The sequence below is a fragment of the Pezoporus wallicus genome, unplaced genomic scaffold (assembly GCF_028554395.1).
Source record: "Pezoporus wallicus isolate ANWC-B61680 ecotype Strahan unplaced genomic scaffold, APGP_CSIRO_Pwel_v1 contig_5353, whole genome shotgun sequence".
NCBI lineage: Eukaryota > Metazoa > Chordata > Aves > Psittaciformes > Psittacidae > Pezoporus > Pezoporus wallicus.
The window spans coordinates 40,007-60,551 of record NW_026642422.1 but is presented as its reverse complement, the minus strand read 5'-3'; the positions used below and the strand labels follow the sequence as shown (position 1 = coordinate 60,551).

Here is a 20,545-nt window from a genome sequence, read left to right as displayed (position 1 = left end):
AAAAAAAATAAAAAAAATTATTTATGCTCAGACAGAATCAGATTTCTGTGATTTGGACTTCCTGTACTTGACTTCCAGAGAACTTAATCATATCCTGTTTCTCAGCTCAGTTGTGCTCTCTTAGCATTATTTGTTTGAGGAGAAAAATGCATCTCATTTTCTGGTTGAAATCTACCAAGAAATCTTCCCAGCTGAGCCACTCTGATCTAATATTGCACACTTCATGAAGCTTTTAAATCCCATCCTAGTCCGTATTTCCAGTAGTAAAATGCTACTGAACTTACAGATCTGATGTAAATTTAGTTTCCTTTTTGTTGTTCTCCATTGATTTCTTTCAGTTTCTTCTTTCCTTGCTTTCTGTGATTCAGCTGGCTAGCAGCTAACTTATTTTTTTGAGGACCTATGGATGAGTTTCATAGAAAGGATGAGTCTCAGGTCACTAGTTATGATTACTAATAATTAAAACTGAGTGAATATTCATCTACTTCACTACATGTCTGCGGTCTCTCAGCCTCTGAGTTAGTCTTGGTTTATAGTATATGTTAGAGATTTTTTTTCAAAATATTTTTTTCTAATTACTTGCATTTCCATTCAGAATGAAATCTTTGCAAAACCACCACATTAGTGGCTAAATTCATTCTGGGGTTTCATCATGGAATATTTATCTTGTAGGTAATACACATGAACTCTTTTCAGATAACAGTATAATTGCTCAGTCATCACTATTTGTAGCAATATCACCTTTATGCTAGATAATATCACCTTTTTATTAGAGTGTCAGAAATAGTTTTTTCTCTTTCAATATTAGTATCAAATCTTAAGTGTTTATCTGGTTTATTTTGTTTGTGATTCATAGTCACAGATGAAATTTGTTGGGCTGTCATAAATTAATGCCAAATTTTAGTTTCTTTTATTGTGCTAGTTTATAAACCATGATATTTGACAAACAGATGCATGGCCAGTTCAACTTTTAGCAGTAATCTATGAATAAGGGCTGGATAGGTAGCTGGCTTCAACTTGTCTAGTTAAATATCTCTGCAAACACAAATCATAGTCAATAGTCAGCAGCAGATCTGCCTCAGGAATTACTAAGTAATTGATGAACGTAGTATTTGGTTCATGGGAGCTGAAAGAAAGAAAGAGAGAGATGCTTTGGGCTGTTTCCCTTTGATCTTTACACAGTCGTCAAGGCCTACTTGGGTGCTCTAAGTTAACACCAGTGAAAAAGACTTGCTTAAAAGTCTCACAGATGCTTCAGAGGCTTCTGCCTTTATGTGAGAAACGTAAGTACTGAGGAACCCTTTAGCTTCAGCCATTTAGCCATGTCGAATTCAGCCTTTAAAGCAAATGTTCATGAGCAGATGCAAATATGGGCACTTGAAATTCTAGCTTGTTCCAGTTTTACAGGAAAATGGACAAACTGAGAAGTGCCACCTTTCCAAACTCCATCTCTCCAGGGAAAAGTTGTATTTCTATACTGTGTTTTGTCATAATTTGAGTAAGGCAGAAATACAGGTTTTTATTTCCTCAGTTATTTTGGCTAGAATAAGACTCTTCCAGATCAGATGAAGGTTTGCTTAACAACCAAGTATTACAGCTCTGCCTCAAAATTCAGCAGTTTCACAGTATCACAGTATGCTAGAGATTGGAAGGGACCTCGAAAGATCATCTAGTCCAATCCCCCTGCCGGAGCAGGAACACCTAGATAATGTTACACAGGAATGTGTCCAGGTGGGTTTTGAATGTCTCCAGAGAAGGAGACTCCACAACCTCCCTGGGCAGCCTGTTCCAGTGTTCCGTCACCCTCACTGAGAAGAAGTTTCTTCTCAAGTTTAAGTGGAACCTCTTGTGTTCCAGTTTGTACCCATTACCCCTTGTCCTATCATTGTTTGCCACTGAGTAGAGCCTGGCTCCATCCTCGTGACACTCCCCTTTTATATATTTATAGACACTTATAAGGTCACCCCTCAGTCTCCTCTTCTCCAAACTACAGAGACCCAGCTCCCTCAGTCTTTCCTCATAAGGGAGATGCTCCACTCCCTTAATCATCTTCGTTGCCCTGCGCTGGACTCTCTCCAGCAGGTCCCTGTCCCTCTTGAACTGAGGGGCCCAGAACTGGACACAATATTCCAGATGGGGTCTCACCAGGGCAGAGTAGAGGGGAAGGAGGACCTCTCTCGACCTACTAACCACCGCCCTTCTAATACACCCCAGGATGCCATTGGCCTTCTTGGCCACAAGGGCAGTGTTGGCTCATGGTCATCCTGTCGTCCACTAGGACCCCCAGGTCCCTCTCCCCTACACTGCTCTCTAACAGGTCATTTCCCAACCTATACTGGAACCTGGGGTTGTTCCTGCCCAGATGCAGGACTCTACACTTTCCCTTGTTATAGTTCATCAAGTTATTCCCTGCCCAACTCTCCAGCCTGTCCAGGTCTCGCTGGATGGCAGCACAGCCTTCTGGCATGTCAGCCACTCCTCCCAGCTTAGTGTCATCAGCAAACTTGCTGATAGTACACTCAATTCCCTCATCTAAATCGTTGATGAATATATTAAATAATACTGGTCCCAGTACTGACCCTTGAGGCACTCCACTAGTTACAGGCCTCCAACTAGACCCAGCCCCATAGACTACAACTCTCTGGCTTCTCTCCTTCAGCCAGTTCGCAGTCCACCTACTACCTGATCATCCAGTCCACACTTCCTCAATTTAGCCGTGAGGATGCTGTGGGAGACTGTGTCAAATGCTTTGCTGAAGTCAAGGTAGACCACATCGACCGCTCTGCCATCATCCGTCCACCGTGTTATTTCCTCATAAAAGGCTAAGAGATTGGTCAAACATGATTTCCCCCTGGTGAAGCCATGTTGACTGCCCCTCATAACCCTCTTATCCTTGATATGCCTTAAGATGGCACCAAGGATAAGGTGTTCCATCACTTTCCCAGGGATGGAGGTGAGGCTGACCGGTCTATAGTTACCCCGGTCCTCCTTCTTGCCCTTTTTGAAGACCGGAGTGACATTTGCTTTCCTCCAGTCCTCAGGCACCTCTCCCGTTTCCCAAGACTTGGTAAAGATGATGGAGAGTGGTCTAGCAATGACTTCCGCCAGTTCCCTCAGCACCCGCGGGTGCATCCCATCTGGACCCATGGATTTATGGATGTCCAGATTGCTCAACTGGTCTCTAACCCATTCCTCATCGACTAAGGCAAACCGCTCCGTCGACCTGACTTCATCTGAGGTCTCAGGGGTACAGGGCTCTTCAGGACTGCCTGCAGCAGAGTAGACAGAGACAAAGAAGGCATTCAGTAACTCTGCCATCTCTGTATCTTCTGTCACCAGGGCACCCATCCCGTTCATCAGTGGGCCTACATTGCCCCTGGTGTTAGTTTTGTCTGCCATGTATTTGAAAAAGCTCTTTTTGCTGTCCTTGACCCTTCTCGCCAGGTTTAATTCTAAGGAGGCCTTAGTCATCCTAGCTGCCTTCCTGCATCCTCTAGCAGCAGCCTTATATTCCTCCCAAGTGGCCAGCCCCTCCTTCCATGACCTGTAAACTCTCCTCTTCCACTTGAGCATACCCAGCAATTCCCTATTTAGCCACGCAGGTCTCCTGGCCCTCTTCCTTGACTTCCTACATATCGGGATGCTCCTATCTTGAGCTCGGAAAAAGCAATCCTTGAATGTCAACCAACTATCTTGGGCCCCTTTACCTTCAAGCAGCCTTGCCCATGAGATTTCCCCTAGCAATTGCTTGAAAAGGCCAAAGTTTGCCCTGCTAAAGTCCAGGGTTGCAATTCTACCTGCTATTCTACTAGTCCTACCACACAAGATCCTGAACTCCACCATCTCGTGGTCGCTGCAACCAAGGCAGCCCTCAACCCTTACTGCTTTGACCAGATCCTCCTTGTTAGTGAGGATGAGATCCAGCAGCGCTCCTCTCCTGGTTGGCTCATCCACCATTTGCAGGAGGAAGTTATCATCCATACACTGGAGGAACCTCCTGGACTGTGGCTGGGTTGCCGAGTGGTCCTTCCAGCAAACATCAGGGAAGTTAAAATCCCCCACGACGACCACGGCCTGTGACTGTGAGGCCGCTCTCAGCTGCCTGTAGAAGGCCTCGTCAACTTCCTCACCCTGATCTGGTGATCTGTAACAGACACCTACAACAGTATCGCCCCTGCCAGCCTGCCCCTTAATTCTCACCCACAGACTCTCAACTCGCTCGTCATCTGTCCCTGGACAGAAGTCAGTGCATTGTAGTTCCTCCCGCACATAAAGAGCAACCCCACCACCCCACCTGGCTGGCCTGTCTTTCCTGAAAAGGACATAGCCCTCCATGACCATATTCCAGTCATGTGAGCTGTCCCACCACGTCTCTGTAATTGCCACCAGATCATAATCTCCTGACTTAACGCAGGTTTCCAACTCCTCCTGATTATTTCCCATGCTGAGCGCATTGGTGTACAGACATTCCAGGGAGCGAGCTGAGCACACCGATTTCACCCTAGGATTATAGGAGGCCTCCCAGTCTTCATTAATTCTGGAGCGCTGCCCCACTGGGGCAAGCCCAGCTACAACCCCATCCCCCTTCGAATCTAGTTTAAAGCTCTCCAAATGAGCCCTGCTAATTCGTGCCCCAGCATCCTTTTGCCTCTGTGAGACAAACCTTTCTCACTTGTCATTGTCCAGACTGGTGCCCTATAAAACCAGCTGTTATCAAAGAATCCAAAGCCTTGCCTGTAGCACCAGTCTCAAAGCCAATTGTTTATGAACTGAATCTTCCCATTCCTTCCCACATCATCAGTGGAAGATGGAAGGAGTGAGGAGAAGATCACTTGAGCCCCAGACTCTTTCACCATCCGCCCCAAGGCCCTGTAGTCTTTCTTCATCCCCCTCAGACTGCGGGAAGCAGCTTCCTCCCCACCTGTCTGGAAGACCAGCAGCGGGTAGTAGTCTGTCGGGTGCACCAGGCTGGGGAGCGCCCTGGTGATATCCCTGATCCGGGCTCCAGGCAGACTACACACTTGCTATGATAAGGGTCAACTCTGCATATCGGGCCCTCTGTTCCTCTCAGAAGGGAATCCCCTACTACAATGACCCTTCTTTCTTTCTTATCAGAGGCAGTCTTGAGGTGCAAAGTCAACCCCCTTTTCCTATGTGGCCTTGTGGGCTGGCCTTGCACCACATTCTCACCTACCTCTCCTTCAAGATCCAGGGCCTCGAACCTATTACGGAGGGACACCTGGGGAAGCAGGGCAGGCAGGGGGGAGGGTTTCCCATGATGCTGAACTGGAACTCGCTTCCAACCCTCGTCGTCTTTTTGGTCCCCTACCTCTGCGCAACAGTTACAGGGCAGGGGCTGTCTCGGGCCATCCCCCTCTGTGTGAGAAGGCAGGGGGTCCTTCCCCTTTTGGGGGGTATCTCCCTGGAACCGTTCCGACTGGCACACCAGGGAGTTACTCCACCAGTTGATCTCCCTTTCACACTCCCTGATGATCCTCAGCATCTCAACCTCCTCCTTAAGTCTTGCCACCAGGCTAAGCAGATCTTCTACCTGCTCACACCTCACGCAGGTGTAATGCTGTCCTCCCTCCCCCGGCAGCAGCAGGCTCTGGCACTCCCTGCATCCAGAGACCTGAACAGCCACGCTTTGGGACGGGGTCTCTGTCTGAGTTAATTTCATGTCATAGACAGATAAGGACTATCTATAGAAAAACAGAATAATGTAGTTTTGTCACACTTTTGTATATTTCTGTTTGAGAAGTTTCTTAATGACTGAGACGCACATTGTCACGCAGCACAAACAGTGATCATCAGCAATATGCAAGTTACAGGCTGAAATTTAAAAACTCTTGGTAAGCAGAAGTTCTAATACTTTCAAAAGTTTTGTTTTAACTTGGCTTGGCTTTATTTTTGTTTTACTTTTATATAGCTGTACGTTAACACATTGCAAGCAATGTGGCATATAAAAATTAATATTTTAGTGTAATGTGAATATTTAAGAGAATCCATTTGTTAGAATTGAAATAAGATAATTTTTAAAACTTAAAAACTCAAATAAGTTTGTTTTGTCTATCTAGTATACCTATTTGTTGGATGGTTTCTTTCAGAAATACTTTATTTTAGACCAAACAACCTTTTCTGATGGATTTTTTTTTTTGCATTTATTTCTACTTACAAATCAAAAAGTACTCCTGAGTAATTCTGTATTTTATAGTGAGCAACCAGTTTGACTCGTTGTTCTTTAGAGCGATTCTGTATCATTATGCTTGCATTGACAGGTTTGCTGAAGCTAAATGCCTTGGAGAAAAATTGAATGAAGTAAGAAATAAAATAAGTGAGTACATTTTAACTTCAGTTTACCTTGTAGCTGATGAAATCATGACATCCAGAGGATATGGGAAGAGATTATAGTTTCTAAGAGAAAAGAGTCAATCTATTACTAAGGTTTCTAATAAGCTAAATTGTTAGCTGATGGTAGCAGTAATCATTTTATGTACCAGTTTTGATTGTTTTAAATACCATAATGTGAAAATTAGCTCCCTTGTTTACTTGACAGGATCTCTGAAATCTATCAAAAAGAGAAGTTAAGCTATTAATACTGGGTTTTCTGAATTTTATTTTGGGAAAAAAAGGATTCAAAAACATAATTTTAAATTGTGATATCTAGGGATTAAGGATTGTATTTATCTATAAATTTATATAGCTTCTGATAAAGAAGATTTCATTGTTGAATTATTGAATTGCTTCTCTGTACTTTCTTTGCATGTATTAATTAGAAAAAATCTGAGTGCCTTAGCTTGCTGGTTTTTTTTTCATTTTTTGCTTTAATGCCCAAACAGCACATGCTTGCTTTCCAGTTTCAGATTGTTCAGAGCCAAAAATCTCCTATATATACATGCAACCCCAAGCTAGGTCTTATCTGATCTTTCTAGCAGCATTTTATATATTCCTCATGGATTTCTTGAATTCTGTTGATTCGAAGCCTGTAGCTTCTTTCCTAGAAATTGGCTATACAGGTTCTCTATCAGATGTGAAATGCAGTTTTGTTTTCTATTGCTGAAGTCCATGGAGATCAGATCCTCCTGTATGCACACATTCAGGTGAACCAAGTCTCTTCAAGCTTCCAGATACAGGCTGCAAGGTACTAGATTCAAAGTTAATCTGGCATCCTGGTCCAGTGGTCTAGACCTTGCTTTATTTTCTCTCTTCTTCCTCTTTGTGTGGCACCAGCATGGACAATGAACTCATTTTCATCAGTTCTTGTTTTATAGCATGAGCTGACTTCTGAAAAGGACAAAAGTCTCATGGCACTCCTGACAAATGCCCTGTACTTTCACCATAGCCATGATTATATTCTCTGTGGTTATGAATGGTAGCTACTGCCAGATTCCCCTCCCAGGCACCTTTGGGTACACCACAAGTTGCTTGGAGATATTATACACTATATTTAAAGTTATGTCAGCTACGCGGAAACCCTCAGACATGTTGGCACAGTGTTTTTAAACCACAGCACAAAGAATGTTTGGAAGGGATCCAGAACCAGAGACATTAGGTTCTGAGCCTTTCTGCAGCAGTGTTCTGAACACTGGGTTATTTCTGTTAAGACATGACACTTGAATCAAAATTGACTTCTCTCAGTTGGCTCATTTGTCTCCTTCAGATTGGTCAGAACATAAATGTCAGTACAGAACTTGCACATGGATCTGCGCAGGTTGGCCCATGCTGGAAGAATTTCAGTATTCTCCTTGCAGCTATGGGTCTCTCCAGATTCCATGTGAGCTCACTTAAATCCTGCTAAGTAGGCTTTTTCCCCTGGTAAACTTGGAAAAGCAGTTTAAACCTACTGTGGAGAACAATGGCAAGTGACAGGAAGCATCTCCAAGGTGAATAATGCTCGCAGCTTTTGGACAGCTCTCTGCACAGGTGAGCATGAGCCATCATATCAGGATATAACTTCTTTTACTCTGCTGCCATCTTGAAGTCCACATTGTCCTGATTTCCTTACTATCTCCTAGATTTACCCATCTGTGATAAGTCTAAATGAGGTAGAGCCAAAGTCGACACTGAGTCTCAAATTTCTTTCCTTGCTGAAGTTAAAATCCATTTTGGAGCAGGCACAGAGAACACCAGCAATAAGCAGCTATACGCAAGCACATCTTTCTCAGTGCCTGGGGCTGTGACTGTACTACTTGAAGAGCAAAGCCTTACATACACCTACTATAAGTTGCAAATATCTTAGGGGGAGAATTGACATTTGGAGGGTGTGGGAGAACGTACAAGAAGTGGTGGCACACATGCCAGTCCTGAAGGTACCATTTGTAATGTCATGCTGTGACAAGGTTTGCGTGTCCCTTAAGATTTGCTGGAGTCTACTGTGCCAGCTCTCAGAAATAATGTAACAAAGCAATGTAGAGTAGCCCCTCAAGGCTGTTTCCATGGATCCCAGCAAAATCTAAAATAAGTCCTTTGTTTGCACTGAATCGCTGTGAATTTTGCCCCAGTAACTCGGACAAAAGTTATGATAGTTATAGTGCAGTAGAGTATGGGTTTTGCTACAATTAAAAGCTTCTGGTTTAAAATTTTTAGTTAAGTTCTTCAGTGTTAGAAATGAAAAAGTGAAGTATATCTGGGGATCATGAAAAATGCAAAAATCTGAGCACATATTCATATGTGCATGTAACGTAAAAACCCAAACTGATCCTTGAACAAAACAAGCAGGTGTATAACAAATCAGTAGTAGGGCACTGAACTTGACAATGCTTATATGCTTCTTATAGAAAATTGTAATAGCTTGTAGTCCACGTGAATGTTGAAAAGCTGCTTTAAGAAAATGTAGGCCACATGAATGCTGAAAAACTGCTTTTCTTTTTTTTTAAGCTGCCATTGTTCTAAAAAAAAAAAAAAAATTACACAAAATTACACATTTTGGGTTTAGTGTGATGTGTAAAGAGCAGTTACAAGTGTTTTCAAATTGAAAATTCTCATATTTAACCTTCTTTTGATCATAGTTGTTAATAAATCTACCTGTTAGCCCGTCTCTAACAGTTATTAAGTCTTTGCATCCAGTATGACGCTTTCTGGCTTATTCAATACAATTACACTAGTTTATATAGTTTAGCAGCCTGAAATGATTTTTCAGTTTTCACTAAAGTTTATCTTATCATAGCACACATACTCAGAATACCATTAAAGATGCTAAGTAAGGTTACTAACCTGCCAAATTTTTACTGAAAATGTGGTTGGAGAAATGAGAGTCATCTGCAGCCTGCAACTAGATCTTTCATTCAGTTTTACTGTTGTTTTGGTTTCCCTAAGCATTTCTGGCTGCCTTCTTGTGCACAATCAAGAACAGATCCCATCAATATCACTTTCTGTTATTTCTAAGCTACCCTTAATAGTATAAAACTATGCACCACAGAGGCCATAGAGCTCATTTCACAGAGTCTGATTATATTTTGCAATAGTAACATCACAGTTGGCTGTAACTTTCATGTCATAAATACCCTTCCGTTACGATTTCAGAAATGTTAGTCTTTTGCAGTGAAAAATATACACAAAATATTCCAACCACTTCTCAATTACACTAGCATTTAAAAAACATCAGGAAGTTAGGGCTGGACAAAGGAATTTGCAGTAAGATTTTCATGGTAGGATTTTGCTGATGTTATTATTTGCATAAAAAGATTAAGAAAAACAATGTCATGATGTAAGCTGGAGTTTAAGTGTAGAGTAACTATAATATCAGAAATGAGACATTTTGGTTAACATACCTCTTTGCTGCTATACCATATATTCCTGGATTCTGTCTCCTTTTATGTTTAATAACACTGCAGAGAATGCAGAGATTTTTAAATTCTTTTTATGGAAAATAATGGGTATGTCTTAGTTTTTTCATTATGTTTATTTTTAATAATGATGTCCTAGAAATAAGAAGGTGAATTTTATTGTAGGATGAAATTGTCTTTTTTTGACACTGAAAAAAATGAAGAAGACAGATGTGTTTTTAAGCCAGGTCATATTAGTGATCCTGTTTGCTGTGTTACCACACAAACCTCTACATAGGCACAAGTAAAGGAGCAGAGGGCTCTGGTGCAAGCACTGAAGGGCACTTCTTTCTGAAAGTCAATATACTGCATAAATACACCATCAAAAGGCAGGGAAACCGTGGATTTTAAACATGTAGACATGTCCGGGTTGGTTTGAGTTTGGGCTGCTCAGAATTGTTTCTATATGACTGGAAAATGCACCCAAGGACTAGACTTTAAAAAACAAATACAGAAAACTGACAGTAAAACTGGAAAAGTATAACTTTCAGGTCAAGGAACTAATGAGAATTCTGTAGCCAGCATAGAAGTAGAAAGTGGACTGGCACTGACATACAAGTAAATTTTTGCATTTTTAGTCCATCATTAAAACTGTATTTCACTGTGTATTTCACTGGGTAAGAAAAATGTTATTTTCTTGTGAAAAAACTCTCTGTGCCACTGCAAGTGTTACTGTATTTTATCATTTCCAAAGAGTTAGGGTCTCTGAGAGGAATGTTGTATCCTTTCGGTATAATTGAAGAAGACTTAAGGAAGAAAATCTGACACTGAAGCCAAGGATTTGTTTTCAGAATAGTGATGTATAGAATTTCTTCTTGCAATAAATTGAGTAATTGTGGCTAGCACATTGTGATTGGTTGACCTCAGCTGCCTGCCAGGCGCCTATCCAGCTGCTTTCTTCTGTTCCTCAGCAGAAGAAGGGGAGAAGGAAAGAAAAAGCTCATGGGTTGAGATAAGGATGGGGAGATCAATTGCCAATTACCGTCACAGGCAAAACAAAATCAAGTTGGAGAAAATCAATTTAATTTGCTGCCAATTGAAATAGAGCTAGATTGTGAGAAACAAAGACAAAACCTCTGAAGTCAAAACTTCTCTCCTTATCAGGGTTAGCGGGAATTTTATTTCCAGAACGCTGTTACCAGCAATTTAGTTTTACACCATTACCAAGAACATTCAGTGTGAAAGGATTCTGACAGTAAGGAGAATAAGCCTACACCTGAACAAATTGCAAAGCATTAAATAACAACAAAAAGGCCCAACTGCTACTAAATTGAGCACACAACAAGTTAAGGTTGGGGGAATTAATAATACTGTTTTCAGTGTAAATTAATCTGATATATTCAGTCAGCAAGTAGTTGCTAAAGAAGTTGCCTGTATAAAAAAATGTGCTGTGTGTTAGATGCATTTAAGGTTAGTAAAGATTTCCACTTCATCCCTATAAATGCCTGTTTATTTTGAGGTATTTATGCCACTATTAAGTTTAGGTTTTTTTCCTAAAGGACAAAGAAAACATACTAAATGGTATTTAATGCCCAAATGGAAGCAGCTGTTGGTTTTACTCTTTCCAGAAATCAGCTAACATTATGATTGAAGCTGGGAGAGGATGGGCAAATTCATGTGGAAGTATAACTGTGTGAGGAAACAGACACTCTTGGAATGAAAAGGGGGGAGGTGAGTGGATGTTGATGATGCCACTATACCCACAAGAATGACGAGATGTTGCGCTGCTCTGCTCATTTCAAGCTTTGATTTTAGTGCACAAGATCATAGGATACCAAAGCCAATTATAATCATTAGTGAGGGCATGTCCTAGTATTTCAAAGCAAGATTATTAAAGAATCTTCATTTAATTTGCTTGCAAATTATTCAAATAATTTTCCTAATGTATCACAGTTAATGGAGTGCTACACTGAAATGGTGATGACTAGAGTGAGGACAAGACATCACAGTACTCAAGGATAATACTGAGTCTGATTCACTGCCTTATACTTTGCACTGTCATCTCTATGAATGCAAAGTTGATGTTAAACCTAATCACAACCTAAATAATATAAAACCTGAATTTATAATTACCTTTTCCTCTATGTCCAAGGCTTGATGTATGTATACATTAAAAAATTATTCTGTTATGGTCACTCTCCCTCCCCATGGAAATAAGCCACTTTTAAACTCCAAAGTAAGAATATTTTGTGCAAGGCTTTCCTTTATACCTGCACAACTTTATGAAGGGAACTGAAAGCAGCCTTTTTTGCGTAGATAAGAAGTTAAATAAGATGATGTTTTCCAAGCAGAGGTGGTCTGAGAGCATTCTATTGGCTAAGTTGCCCATCTATACTGTTTTAGGTTCACATGCAGTCAATAAATTACTTTGAAAAAGGAGAATCAGCTAAGAATTAGAACACCAAGGGTGATGTTGGGACCATGATTATATGGACTGAAAGAATTGAGGGAAGTCATGCATGGGCAAAAAGTATTTGTAAACCTTTGGCTGAAAAAGTACATGTACTTAGCAAAAGCAGAATTTCTCTGTTGAAAAATTCCATGCCTTATGTGGAACCTAAATGAAATGAAAATTCTGAGATTATTTGCTATATGAAAAAAAAATTCATCAATATCAACATGTAGCTTTCTTAAAGCTCAATACTATTTGGTAGCATCATTTATTGATTTTTATGTTAAAATAAGTGTTCTGAACCAGAGACATTAGCTTACTGGACATTGTTTTACCCGTGAGTGAAGTGAGGTTGTAATAAGGGAGGAATTATTGTGCTTTGAAATGCATTCCATTCTTCAGTATAATATTCTGACATACTTATTCTTTTATGGAAAAAGCATTGAAACTTCATAGCTGCTGATTAATATAATTCACTGTTCTAGTTTAATTCCAGAAAGTATCAAGTACTTACACGGACTTATATCTGTGTATATATCTTATATCCTCAGTGAATTTTACTGGAAATGAATTTTAGTGGAAGTGACTAGTGCAGAAGAAAAATGGCAAGATTGGATTTAAAAAGGGATTGAGAAACTCTGAGAGGAAAGGTTACATTCCACACACTAAACTGGTTCAAATGAGATGCAAACAACTCAGAAATAAATGAATTCTTTATGCAGATTTAATGAATATATCATTTCACATTTCATTCTTCAGGTAGCTTAGCATGAATTTCTGTTCTCAGCAGAGATTTTTAAAGCCCATGGAACCTGAAATCTGGAAATCCTCACTAAAGAAAAACTCTAGCGGAGGTCATTTTGAGTTCTACTTGTGTAAGGATTGAAAAGAAAATTCCGAAAATATTTCCACATTTGGCTTTATGGTTGTTTTAGTTGATAAAGGGCAACAAGCATTAGACATAATAGTAATTGTTTTAAACAAAGAGTATCACTTATATAATGAAATTTATTGCTTTATAATCCACCTTTGAGGTCTTTGAAGCTGCCTCCTTGAACTGCATTCAAGATTTCACCAAGCTTTATACCACCGAGGCTGCTCAGCCTTCTTCTGATGTTGAGAGTAATCCATTGTTGTGCACTCAAGCCTGTCACTTTAGGACTGTCCTCTGTTGAAAAGGTGGTTGCCTTTAAAAGTTTTCTCATTTTTGATCTTTACAAATGTTACTACAGGTATGATGTGGTCTTTCAAGTGCTTTTTCTTATTTCACAAGCGTTTCATTTTATGGAAGTGTTGTATACAGCTTTTAAACATTGCATAGATTTCAGTGTCATGAAAGACACAACTTGCAAGAGCAGCAAGAGAATTTGCTCTTTGCTATTTATCTTGTTCTTTCATCAGAGTCCATTCCTGATGTGGAAAGCTCCCTGAGAACCAAGCATTAAGATATTCACCAATTCTTGGCATTAAAATACTAAGGATCCCAGATTTCCCTCATAGACAGAAATTGAGCGTTGCAGTGCATCTAACATGCTCAGGATACGCTGACTACGTGCCAACAGGGCACTCATGCAACACATGCTGTGCAACCCATCCAACGCATTCTGCTGGTGTCAAACGTACTGTGTGTGCCCATATGACTCGTACTAAGCCTGCTCAGTGTCACTGTATGCATTCTGCATGTACAGTGAATTATGTGTCCAGGATTTCTGGCTGCCTGGCAGCTGCTACCCTAGCTGGACTCCTCAGTACCTGGGAAATTCCAGATGAGCAGCCAAATCAGTGATCTTGAACAAGCAGTAGTTTACTATCAGAAGCAGGAGCTTTGACAAGCACACATCAGTGTAGACTGGAAGCTTTCTGAAAAAAACCAAAAGCCTGCTACTTTGCTGCTTGTGTTCCCCCACTGGGATACACATATATAAAAATAAAGCCTTGATACACTTAGTCCCCACTGATTTCCTCTCTCCTGGGAAGCTGACATGTTGCAGATGTTCTCTGCTACTTAGCAGAGGGTCAGTCTTGGTCTCAGGACACAAGAAGTTGTGTCAGAAAAAGGAACACAAGTGGTATTTCTGCTATGCTGAATCTCAGGTGTGTAACTATGCTGTTTATCCGTAAGAGGTGTCAGTTACGACTAACGAAACAAAGCACATTAGCTCTGCAAAACCTGCAGCCATCTGTGAGAAAAACAGAAGAAACAGGCCATGGGACAAACAGTCCCCTAGATATAATTTCCCAGCTGGATTGTTGTTCGATGTGGCCCAGTGCCTAGAAGCCCCAGTCTGTTTCTGATCTGCAGGTCAGTTTCAAAGCAGTTGTGTAATAAAGGAGGCATGTTTATGTGTCTACCAAAAATAGCAGTAGCTGTTAAAGCTGAAGCCATTTAGCATGGCTGACAGAGTCTTCAGATTCTTTCTCCTTAATTTCTTGGCCCAATTGTTTTGCAAGCTAATGCTGAAAAAAAACAGTTCCTATGCGTGTTTGTTTTGGATAAATATCTAATCATCGTGCCATTGTGACTGCAGTTTTGTAATCTAGTTTTTAGATGTTACATTTTGAATTTTGGAAACATGGATCTGAAAACATGGAAAAACAGCTGAGTTTCTGCAAATTTTATTTTCTTAACCAACTGCAGTTTGTCCTTTGTTAGAAATGTTATTTACTTTGCTTTGCTACATCTTATTTTTCTGCTTGGTTATAACTCCTTCCATTTTAAATTATTTTCTTCTTTTCATGATGAAATATAACTTACTTTCCCCCGATGCTGTTAAGGTTCTTTTTCTACCAATGTCCAGCTCACTCCAGGCATGATTTCTGTGGCTCAATTTAGCCAGGGATCTGTAGAGCACAATACAAAAATGCTGTGATCTCTCACAGCATCTTTCATATGATGTCTGTCAAGGTGCTGTAATGCAGAACAGATGTTGGGCATCTCACACAGGCCTGACAGATAGCTGTGAAATGTAACTGGTTGCCACCATCTTGGGGCAGACTCAGCCTCAGACTGTGATGAAAGTTTCCACGACCTATTTTCTTGTTCTAGGGGCAGCCAGTTGGCTTGTAATAGAAAGCGAAGAGTGACAGGAATATATTTTCCTTTCTTGCTAGCAACTCAGTGAGAAGTTCATGTTAATGAATTTTTTGTTTCTTCGGTGTTCATGGTGTGTCAGAGTAATCAATTAACTCCCTTGGTTGTAATCCACAAATCCTATTTTTTATTTACATGAGAATTTTTCCATAGAACCTCTGAGGTGACGGCAACGTGAGCAGGGCTCACATTGTGTTGGAGTAGTTACCTTTTCTTAGTGTAATTCTTAACACCCTATGATTAGGCAATGAATAATAACGCGATACTGCATTTCAGCTGAATAAGAGGCTCCAGAAACCTGACAGTGAGATGTGCAACCAAGGAGGAAAACCAGACAGGAATATAAATTCTATTATAATAGCCTGTAAAGCATCACTATGCTTTTCTGAAATCAGGAGAGACAATCCATCTTTGCTATACTTACTGTAGGAAATGGAAACACAATAGGTCTAACACTTGCCTCACTTGTGGGGTACACCTAGATTGATGGCAGCTGTAACAGCTGTCTATTCAGCTACTGCTCCATCACAGGTCATGCTTAGGTAATTCAGAGAAGACAGAAAGAAAGATCTTACTGCTACATCTGTCAGTCCTTAGTTGGAGTAGGATTTTGCTCTGTTAAAGATGAAACTGGCAAAACAACCAGGCAGCCCTAGAGAAAGCCCTGCTTTCTGGCAGCCTTTCTCCTTTTTCTACTCCTCCCTATAAGAAGAGGATACCATCTTCGGTAATACAAAATCATCTTTGCAGCAGCACTCAGGAAACTTATTTTGGAAGGTACAAGTCTTTTGGCTTCTGGGAGCAATGCATATGTTTATGCCAATGCTAAATATTGTCCATTGTTTCAGAGTAGCTTGCATATGTTTGTATTTGCTTTCAAACAATAGGCAATGCTGCTGGGTGACCGTGCATAGGCTGAATGGGTCATTAGAATGAGAAAACACCATTTTTCAAATGACTTATTCAGAAAATACCAAACTGAATGAATTAATTTGACCAACTCAGTTATGCTCCCCTGATGTGCTATTCTTTAAACAGAGGAACCTTATTAGTGGAACAGTCACTCCAGGCCTAAGATGTTAATGTTTTCTTTGGATCTGTGTTGGAATCTACATGTGCAAGAAACATTTTTATTTTCTAATTGTTGCAAACAATGTTCTGTTCTTCAGAAAAAGAAGTATTTTCAGGGGAACTAGTTATGCTTAGGAAGAAACTGAGTAAACACTTTTTACTTAAGGTTTTCACTAGGTAACAAAAGCAAATGGACCAGGCTTATTGGATTAAATCAAGGTATGAACTGCCATGACTATAAGCTTGGAAGAGTACCTCACAGTAACAGATTTTCTGCTTGTAGGCTGTCTACAGAGTGAAAAAAGGTAGTCATTGCTGGATTTATATGCTGCATTTTGCTGTTTTATTAGACTAATGAGTTTTTAAGTCAGTCTATTCAATTTGTTCTTCTAAAGAAAAGATGCTAGGTAATAGTTAATGCTACATTATAGGGCTTTTTTAAAATCCTACAGTCTTTTGTATAAGATGCTTTCCTTTATCATGTTTGTCTTTAGTACTGGATGGTAGAAGATTTTATGAGTGAAGAATCAAACCTTCAAGCTCTAGAGAAGTAGACCTTAGCTTATTCAGATTAGAACTGTTAAAGAACAAAACCCCTTCATGAGCACAGAAATAGAATTTTTTTCCATAGGATCCTGCAGTTCATTTACACATCTGTACAGCATTCATGCAGAGTTGTGGTATAGGCAGACATGCTTACATGTACTAAAATATAATAGCTACTTATTTCTAATCAAACTAATTCCTGAATCATGTAAAACAAGTGATGTCACCACAGCTGGTAGTGAATATTGCAAAAGGAGTGCAATCAACAGAGAATAGCTGTATTTTGAAGATGTTCTCATGCACTTTAGTTAAGGCTGAGGGAACATGACATGATTATGCCATTTTATTTAGAATCAGAATTCAAGAAAAAGACTTAGGCTTACCCACAACAGTAAATATATATTGTATCTTTACAGGTAGCTATTTCAGATTTTTATCGGATGCTAACATGTGTCTAACACTTAAAAAGCCATTTCTTAAAGGCTTACATGCTACAAGTAAATGAGCACTAAAAAAATAAGTTGTACATCCATTCTCACTCTGACCTTGTTTCTGTCATCCTGAAAACTTGACATGCCCTCAAAACATGGTAACATATGTAAGCAGATACAGCACCGTGATTTTATTTGTTTGATTTTTAATACTGTGTCATATCTGACAGAGTCTTAGCATCAGTCGAAGTGTGTCACATCTGTCCCGAATTCACATAGCAATATGAGCTCCATTCTGAGACAATTTCTTGCATAAAAGCAAAATTCTAAGATGTGGACCTGAAAGATATAGTGAGGCCTGGAATTCTATGCTTAATTTTCTCTTGGGCAGTCCTGTCCATAAAAAGTATCACAAAATGAAACATCATCAAATTGTTTCATAGAAATTGCAAAACTTCTACCAAAGCTGTGAAGGCAATATTAGAACAGAACAGAACCATGTCCACCTTATACATGGATATGTTCACTCTCTGTTTAAAATATTAACTGAGACCAATGTATTATTACCAGAAAACTTGTCTTTGACTTTGCCTATTTGTGCTTTAAGACTCTATATATTTATTTTTTTAAGCTTCTTAAATTCGGACGTTAAAAGTAAAAAAATAGAACCTGCATACAAAGCTGTTGATTTGACTTCATTTTCCTTATTCTTCCTCTTCACATTAATTTCTCAGAAACAATAGATAAGCTGCATTTAGTCATATGAGCATCAAGAGCACTAAATTCACAGATTATGATTCCTTATCCCTCTGGCATTGCTTTTCAGCCATGCTTTTTGGGTCAACTTAATATTTAATTCATGAACAAACAGATGTGATGAACAACAAAACAACAGTTTCCAGATGTGCATCATTTCTGTCTTTTTTCCAGCATATGAAAAGAAGATAGATACAGAGAACATTTGTTAACTTTGAACAATACCTTAAGTAGTACTCTGGCATCTAAGATATAGCTTAACTGAAATTTAAGCACCTAAATTTAGGAAAGCTGTCTAGGGAGAACAAAAAAAACGCAACCAAAACCAAGAAAAAACCACACCAAAACAGCCTTATTTGCTTTAATTCCTGAAATACAACAAACTGCCTTCAAACTGCCTTTTCTAGTGCATACAGAAGGACTATTTTACTGACTGAGCTGCCTATCTCCTACCCACTGAGAATCCAGAAATACTGTGTACTTCTGCTGAATTCTCTTGGAGTGTGCTTCCTACTAAACATCCATGCTTGGCTAAAACAGCCTGGGTACCATTAAGTCCAACTTACCAGAAAACAGCTGAGTAGTGACAATCAACCTTGGGACAATAGAGTTAAGGCCTGTGGATTTGTTTCTAAATTCAGAAAGCATCCAGGTTCTGAGTTCCAGTTTCAAGGAGGTGTTGAACTGCAGTCCAGAGCCCTTAGTGCTGTTAGGCAGTACTGGAATAGCTAGGATAACCATGTGGACTGTTAGGAATTTATTTGCACTAGCCCCTTCCCATACTATACTTTCTAGAGAAAGTAGTCCTGTGCCTTTGAGTGAATGGGAGCTGTGGTATATGCTAGCATTTCCCTCATTTGGATAAATGGGATCTGGGGGAACACCTCAACAATTAAGGCCTATGCAGCCAATGAGGCTGATGCAGAGGTCCAGAATGCTGTCACCAGAGAAATAAATTTTCTCTACAATTTTGCCCTGTAGCCCTATCAAAGCATTTTCTTCTGTAAAAGCAAGAATGTATAAAAGGCTATTAGAAAAAAAACATGGGATAAAGGGTGCTGTGGAAATGCAGGCCAAACAATGACCAGTTACAGGAATGCCCATCATAAGAAAGTGTAAGTCACCATTTTGTGAGAAAAAAAGTATAATATAATCTGTCCAGAACTAACAAGAAGATGTGGGATATGGCGAGGAGACTTAATATGGAGGTTAGAAATAAATGTATAGAAATGGGGGCAGAGTTTAGAGGACTATGTCAAGTAGCTCAAAGAATAATCAGTGAAGTAAAATACAATCATCCTATACCAATAAGTGGCAGAGTGCTGTCTCATAAGCTTGCTGATGAGACACCTGTCTGTAAATTTGTTCCTGTTTAAAGATATTAAATATGTCAATAAAAACCTGTTATTGTCTCATCTGACTATATCAAGGAAGGGAACATACCCCTGACAGATGCTTTAAATAGTAAACTCAAAATGTGCAGTAATCTACATCGTAGTAAAACATATGTAATATCTGTGATATTTGGACTTCAAAGAATGAGAGCATGTTGGGAAAAATGTGCTTGTTTGTTCTTGTGTTGAGTTTAAGCTGCGGTTTGCAGCTGTGGATTTGGTGTGGAAGTCATGATTGTGCTTCTGATTCTGAACCTGTCTTCCTTTCCGGGAAGCAGCATTGAGCCGTATTACTAGAGCAGATTACTTTGCCTCTGGATATTGTCCTGATAGAGCTGACTGAAATGATTTTGCCAGTGAAGAAGAATGAAGGTTGCAAAGAGGAGTCAGAATTTGCCCAAAATAACTCTCTGTGTAGAGAAAGGCTGAACAGTTTGACTGCTCTTAGTGCTGCAGGGTTTTGAGTTAAAAGAGAATGTTATTTTTTTATTCCATGACTTTTCTTGTCAGATACTCTTTGTCACAGGTTTTGTTCTCATATAATTTCAGCGCCAGATTTTCAATAGTCTCTAACACATCTAGTAAGATTTTCAATAACTACCTCTGAGTATACTCCATTTGAGAAATTTCTCCATTCAAATATCTCCATTTGGGTTCAATGTCTCCTACATTCAGAAATCCTTTGTAAGCTGTTACAACTCTGACCTCAAGCTTAGTTAAAGATATATCTCTACAAGACTCAAGGAAATTATGTGGTTACCCTCCTCTTTGTCTCTAAAAGCCTACCTCAGTGATTATTTGCCAAGTATACAGCTTTAATTTGTGCTCATTCTGCAGGACTCCTCATCTGACTCAGATACAGTGTCCTAGTTGAGGTGTGAAGCTTTCAGGATCTCCTGGAAGGAAGGACTTCTTAAGCTAAACACAGGCGTGGAAAATGTAAAATAATAGAAAAGTATCAAAAAATGATGAGATGAGAGGTCATTGACAAATAATAGCTCCAGCCTGTCAATTATTAAGTCAGAAGAGACCCTGCATGA

General features: G+C 39.7%; 1 protein-coding gene across 9 annotated transcripts in view; it reads left to right on the top strand.

Moving 5' to 3' along the window:
* KIF6 (kinesin family member 6) overlaps nt 1-20,545 on the top strand; it is a 149,535-nt gene that overhangs the window by 91,706 nt on the left and 37,284 nt on the right. For all 9 annotated transcript variants that reach the window (XR_008975014.1, XR_008975013.1, XR_008975012.1 and 6 more), the window contains exon 15: nt 6,279-6,334. Coding sequence is in view for 4 of the 9 variants with exons in the window: in XM_057429992.1 (XP_057285975.1) it covers nt 6,279-6,334 (56 nt within the window). In the remaining 5 variants the exon portion in view is untranslated. The remainder of the gene's footprint in view (nt 1-6,278; nt 6,335-20,545) is intronic.